The sequence below is a fragment of the Somniosus microcephalus genome, chromosome 2 (assembly GCF_052327205.1).
Source record: "Somniosus microcephalus isolate GS21.2 chromosome 2, FLI_Smic_1.0, whole genome shotgun sequence".
NCBI lineage: Eukaryota > Metazoa > Chordata > Chondrichthyes > Squaliformes > Somniosidae > Somniosus > Somniosus microcephalus.
This window is the reverse complement of record NC_140988.1, coordinates 100,281,431-100,288,159: the sequence shown is the minus strand read 5'-3', so window position 1 is coordinate 100,288,159 and position 6,729 is coordinate 100,281,431. Positions and strand designations below refer to the sequence as shown.

Here is a 6,729-nt window from a genome sequence, read left to right as displayed (position 1 = left end):
TTTCAAGACCTCATGATGTCCCAAAGTCCTTCACAGTCAATGAAGTATTTTTGAAATGTAGTCACTGTTGTTGTAATGTAAGGAAACGTGACAGCCAATTTGCACACAGCAAAGTCCCACAAACAGCAATGAGATAATGACCAGATCATTTCTTTTAGTGATAGTGGCTGAGGGATAAATATTGGCCAGGACACCAGAGAGAACTGCCCTGCTATTCTTCGAATAGTGCCAAGGTATATTTTTCATCCACCTGAGAGAGCAGATGTCTCATTGGGTTAACGTCTCATCTGAAAGACAAAGGTTAATACTCATCCGTCTGGAGAGAAGGTGAGTGGGAGCTCTGGTGTATGGAGAAAAGTTTCACTTGAAAACAATGGCCACATTTTTCATCCCTTCCACTCCACATAGCATTGATGGCCTTTACAGCAATGATAACTTAAGAATGAAGGAGGACTTGTTTGGGATTTGAATTGAGACTGAAGTGACCAAATGCTCAGCCATGTGTCAACAAGTTCAAGGTTAGATTGTTGTGGCAGGTCTGCAGAACATTCTAGGCAACTGCTTGGCAGTTGTTTGGACTACAAAGTAACAATTAACCCATTAATTACCCAGCAAATGATGGGGGTCCATCACTAAATTCTAGATTATTAGTGGGAATCAACTGGATCAGGAACCATGTGTAACATCAAATGTAAATAGTGCTGCTGCTATTGCCTGATGCTTGTGATTGTAATCTGGAACCTTGAATATATGTGGCACAGCCTTGTACCTTGGTTTCCATTATATTGGTAGCATTAATTGCTCTGGCTCCATTTGTGGTAGATATAGTTTGTCCAACATACCTGATAACCTGCAGTGTGGAGGGTCTACCCCATGGTTTATAGTATCTTTTACAATGTAATCATTCTGCAGTTCGAGATGTTTTAACATAGAGAGTACTTGCTTCTTCCTGAAACCCTGGTGAAATGCCAAGGTGTCTCAAGACTATAGATTGACTGGACTCTGCAGACAGCAATTTATATAGCTTCTTCGACCAGTTCCCAGGAATCTGGTGCAATCTGTCCAGCCAAATAGGAACCACGGCAAGTGCTGGGAGATTTCAAACCACTGGTCATACTTGTTGATATTACATAGAAAACCTTATGAGTGTGGGAAGCCATAAATGACCTCCCTCTGAAGACACATAGGATCAAAGCCAACTGCGATACAGTGGTCAAATATGCTTCAAATCACACCAAGACTATAATGTCTCCTTCCCTCCTCCTCCTTTGCCTTGACAAGTGTCCTTCACTTTCTTTTATTCTGTGGAGATGCGCTTAAACTTTGGCATAAAATACAGAAAAAAATGTACTACAGGTACTACAAAGTATAATTTTTAAACATTTCAGGCCCAAGAGAGACAAAGCTGATTAGTTTGATTGACACATGGTTCTGTCAACAGAGTAGGCACAGTGTGATCCCAGTGACTGCAGGAGGGGGTACAACTCCTAAAGATCATCTTTTACATTCTTATAAGACAGAAATAATACCAGATGGTTCCATCCAAAACTCTCTCAAATATGTTTGTAATATGGCCTATGGTTTTGTAATGTGAGGGAAGGAGTGAGTGAGGGAAGTACCAGTGCTATTCAATGTCACTGTCTTCCTCAGACCTAAATTCCAATCTAAAATTCTAAGACACTCAGTCAAATAAAGTGATTATTTTTCACACAGCCTTTTATGGATCTTTGTATGTGGAATTATTATTGCTCAAGGCAACAAAAAATGAATTTCTAGTGCATGACCACATATTGAAAGTGCAGCTCGAAATCATTCCACCTCTATAACCTTACTATAACAATTCAACATTTATTATAACTATGTTGGGTCACACTTTCTCACGTCAACTGTGTTAATATTTTGCATTAAAATCTGAAAATGCTGGAAATGCTCAGCAGGTCAGGCAGCATCTGTGGAGACAGAAACAAAGTTAATGTTTCAGGTCGATGACCATTTGTCAGAACTGGAAAACGTTAAGAGATGTAACAGATTTTAAGCAAGTGTAGGGGCAGGGAAGGGGGGAGGGGAGAAAAGAACAAACGAGGGAAGGACTGTGATAGTGTGGAAGGCAGGAGAGATTAAATGACAAAAGGGATGATGGTACAAGGCAAAAGGAGATGGTAATGGGACAAGTAAAGAAACAAAAGATGGGTCTAGAAGAGGTGTAAATGGGAACCAACAGCTGCTGTCTGAAAAAATAGGGGCACTGGTAATGATCTGAAATTGTTGAAGTCAATGTTGAATCCAGAAGGCTGTAAAGTACCTAATCGAAAGATGAGGTGCTGTTCCTCGAGCTTACGTTGAGCTTCATTGAAACAGTGTAAGAGGCCGAGGTCAGAGTGGAGTGGAGAATTAAAATGACAAGTGACCGGAAGCTCAGGATCATGCTTGCGGACTGAACGGAGGTGTTCCGCAAAGCAGTCACCCAATCTGCGTTTGGTCTCCCCAATGTAGAGGAGACCGCATCGTGAGCAGCGAATACAGTATACTAAATTGCAAGAAGTACAAGTAAATCGCTGTTTCACCTGGAAGGAGTGTTTGGGGCCCTGGACGGTGGGAAGGGAGGAGGAAAAAGGGCAGATGTTGCATCTCCTGTGCTTGCACAGGAAGGTGGTGTGGGAAGGGGAGGGGGTAACTGAGGAGTGGACCAGGGTGTCACGGAGGGACTGGTCCCTTCGGAATGCTGAAAAGGGGGGGTGGGGAGGGGCAGATGAGTTTGGTGGTGGGATCACGCTGGAGGTGGCGGCAATGGCAGAGGATAATCTGTTGAATGTGGAGGATGGTGGGGTGTATGGTGAGGACAATGGGAACTCTATTGAGGTTCTGGGAGGGAGGGGAATGGGTGAAAGCAGAAGTGTGGGAAATGGGACAGACACAGTCGAGGGGCGTGTCAACCACGGTGGAGGGGAATCCTCGATTGAGGAAAAAGACATATTGGAAGCACTGGTCTGGAAGGTGGCATTGTAAGAATAGATGCGACAGAGATGGAGAAACTGGGAGAATGGAGTAGAGTCCTTACAGGAAGCAGGGTGGGAGGAAGTGTAGTCCTAATGTGGGAATCAGTGGGCTTATAGTGGATATTGTTCGATAGCCTATCCTCAGAAATAGAGATGGAGAGGTTGAGGAAGGGAAGAGTCAGAGATGGACCATGTGAAGCCAAGGGAAGGGTGGAAATTGGAAGCAAAGTTTAATTTTTCCAGTTTGGGGCAAGAGCAGGAAACGGCACCAATACAGTCATCAATGTACCAGAAAAAGAGGTGTGGGAGGAGTCCTGAGTAAGACTGGAACAAAGAATGTTCCAAATATCCCAGGAAAAGGCAGGCATAGCTAGGCCTCATACAGGTTCCCATAGCAACACCTTTTGCTTTGTGGAAGTGAATGGCATCAAAGGAGAAGTTGTTCAATGTGAGGACAAATTCAGCCAGGCGGAGGAGGGTGGTGGTGGATGGGGACTGGTTGGGCCTCGGTTCAAGGAAGAAGTGGAGCGCCCTTAGGCCCTGGTAGGGGATGGAGGTGTAGAGGGATTGGACGTCCATTGTGAAAAGGAGACGGTTAGGGCCAGGAAACTGTTGAAGTGGCGGATGGTGTTGGAAGAGTCTCGGGATGTAGGTGGGAAGAGACTGGACAAGGAGAAAAAATAGAGTCGAGATAGGAACAAATCAGTTCCGTGGGGTAAGAACAGGCTGAAATGATGGGTCTACCAGGGCAGTCCTGTTTGTGGATCTTGGGAAAGCGGTAGAAGCGGGCTGTGCGGGGTTAGAGGACAATGAGGTTGGAGGCCGTGGATGGAAGATCTCCAGAGGAGATGAGGTCAGTGACCTGCTGAGTATTTCCAGCATTTTCTGGTTTTATTTCAGAGTTTCAGCATCTGCAGTATTTTGAATTTGCATTAATATTTTGCATGATTGCCGAAGGGGTACAGTTTGCATAAAGAAATGCTCAACCAGCTGTCTTTTTAACAACTTGTAGAACCATGCATCATTTTCATCATAATTATATCACATGCAAATGATGCAATGGTGCCTTTTGATGGGACACGTCATGCCTTTATAAAGGAGCCAAAAAGGGTTGTCAGACGTTTCTTGAATAAGGTGTCCTTTTAAAGACTTTGCTCCATTATTTTCAATTGACCTTCCATGTCACAGAGAACTCTTATTGAACACTACAGATAAAGGATTAAAATCATGCCAATGAACATTTTAATATGGATTGTCACACTGCACTCGCTATCACACAGTTCTGAAACTCAGGTTGGTTGGATTCCTAAATAATGCACACCTCCTTGCACAATATTGTTTCAGCACACATCTCCAAAAAAACAGAAATATAGAACAGGGTGCACCCACTTTGTCAAAACATTCACAAACTAAGTGTTAAATTGGCGGATTGAGAAGCATGCAGGTTAAATAAGAGTAATTCCGAACAAATTGTTTCTCCCTTTTTCTCTACATTTGAAATTGTTTTTAAAAGGAAGAAGCAGCAGAAAAGTGAGCGGTGCTGACACAGTTAATACGTGCCATTGGCTTGAACCTATTCGGAGAGAAGCAATGCAGGTGTGGGCCCAAGACGGGAGGGAAGAAGCACAGGAATAGCGGCTAGTCACATTTCAGACACATTTATATTTGTATATATCTAAAAGAAAACACACCACTAAATGTGGCTGCAAGTAGCTTTTTCAAATCAGTTTGCTGATCCCACTGTGAATGTTTTAAATATTACCGCCTGCCGATTACAGATTCCAATTAAGACACTTTACTGAAAACGTAAAACTCAACGCAGTTCTACTGCAGACGGTGACACTGGAGTGGGAGTTTGTCCAATTCCTGTCATCTTCTATTTTTTGTAATTACATCATGCCAATTATTTGCACAGAATTTTTTTTAAAGGATTGTTTGTGGAAGCAGACAACTGTACTTGCAGTTTAAAACATTTAAAGTGAAATGGGATGAAGTAGCCCCTCCCCAGATATCAGACTCTGTTGTAGGACTGTATTATAGGACAATCACTACAGCTCGTACCTCACTGTAACATGCAAAATACTTGGCTCCCAAGAACTGTGCTTTAATAAGGGTGGAGTGCAATTGGTTTTGCTAGCTAATATAGATATCCCCGCAATTTAAAAAAATCACTTTAGCCACATAAGCATATCCTAGAGAACCAAGCATTCACATGAACATAATACATAATGCAAAGCACTGTAATAATCAGGGCTAAATGAAACATTTTGAAAAAAGGGACATAGATTTAGTGGAAAGCAAAGAATTTTTAGCAAAGCTTTTGACATAGCAACGGTTGCAATTCAGCCTTGCTAACACCAGATGGCACTCAAACACCACTCTGCCTACTGGAAATAATTTCAGGTTGTCTTCCTTTTTCGGAAGTTCTTGGTTTCTTCTGTTATTTCTGGAGAATTTTTAATACCGGTGCTTATCTTAAAACCAATTCTTGTCCAAGTACAGTTATGGAATATATTTTTGGCCTTTCAAATCAAGAGTTCACATGAGGTCTATTATGTAGTAGATTTTTCTGAAGTTCCTGTCAAATATTCAGCAGTCCAGAAATTTTTGATTCTCGAGTGAGTCTGAGGTGAACTTAATCCAGTATAAGCAACAGAAAAGAAAAGGATGTGCTCTCCCGTACACGGCAGCATCAGCCTGAATCCACACCATGAAAAGTTCTGCCTTGTGTGAACTGGTAAAACTTAGAAAAGAGCTGTGAGGCACAAGGCGACAGGCCATGCAAATGTGGACCGGCTGGGAGTTAGTGAATGGTCCCCTGTTAGGGCACTGCGTTCTATACCATGGTGCTGTTCCAGGTTTATCCAGTGTCTCAGTATGAGGATTGGAGCTCACCCTTTCCCTTTTACACTTCAAACTGTCAAAAAAAAATGAAACATACAAAAAGAAAACAGACATCAAGGCCATTTTCAGAAGTAAATGTTGGTTAAAACTCCAATCAAATCCATATCTGGGCAGTTTCCAGTTACTTGAAGTGGAGAGTATGTTCATACTCTATCAATGTATGAAAATGTTAAGGCACAGTCACATTCCTTTAGTCCCATCTGTGGAAACACTCTGTACAGTGGAGCTGTGTTTAGTACAAATTGTTAACAAGAACAGGTGGCATAAGCTCTAGAGTATTGTATTACCCACCAGATGGTGGCAGTTCAAAAACCCATGGTTTTCCTCTGTCATAGTTGAGCTATTTTGCCAGTCGCTAGCTGCTAGGCTCATCCCTTTGCCAAAGTGGCATATACTACTTTCTAGGAGGAAAAACTAATACTATAATTCCTCACCCTGTGCTGCGTGCTCATGAAATGGTTGGTTTTGACTGTCCATGCTTCAAGCAAATACTGAGGAGTGGGGCTAATTGTGGGCTAGAGGAATCAAATGTTTAAATCTAAAGTACTTAATCTGTTATCGCAGTTTTCTCCTCTCCTCTCCTGGTGGGAGTGGCTGGTGCTGGGATATTGGCACCCTCTGGCACCTGCTGTTCTGTTCCTTCCCACTAGGAGGTGTACTGACAGGTCAATTTACTTCCCCTCTCCGCCCCCCATCCCGTCCCGCGTCCCTCCCCTAGTCAGGAGAACATTGCTTCTGGCTGGAATGAAATCCAGAGCCACTGTCAGACTGAGACCCCTGCAAGAGACTGAATGAGGAAACTCTATTTGAAATGCACTGGCACTTCAAT

The 6,729-nt window shown here is 42.9% G+C and overlaps 1 protein-coding gene across 5 annotated transcripts in view; it reads right to left on the bottom strand.

Annotated features, from left to right (window-relative positions):
• Positions 1–6,729, bottom strand: part of dclk2a (doublecortin-like kinase 2a) — a 622,375-nt gene that overhangs the window by 12,914 nt on the left and 602,732 nt on the right. Inside the window, exon 17 of one of the 5 annotated variants that reach the window (XM_086011631.1) lies at positions 1,833–5,913. The exons of the other annotated variants lie outside the window; for them this stretch is intronic. Within the exon in view, the coding sequence (XP_085867757.1) occupies positions 5,902–5,913 (12 nt within the window). The 3' untranslated portion in view covers positions 1,833–5,901. Of the gene's footprint in view, positions 1–1,832; positions 5,914–6,729 lie in introns of those variants that run through there. 5 annotated transcript variants of the gene reach the window in all.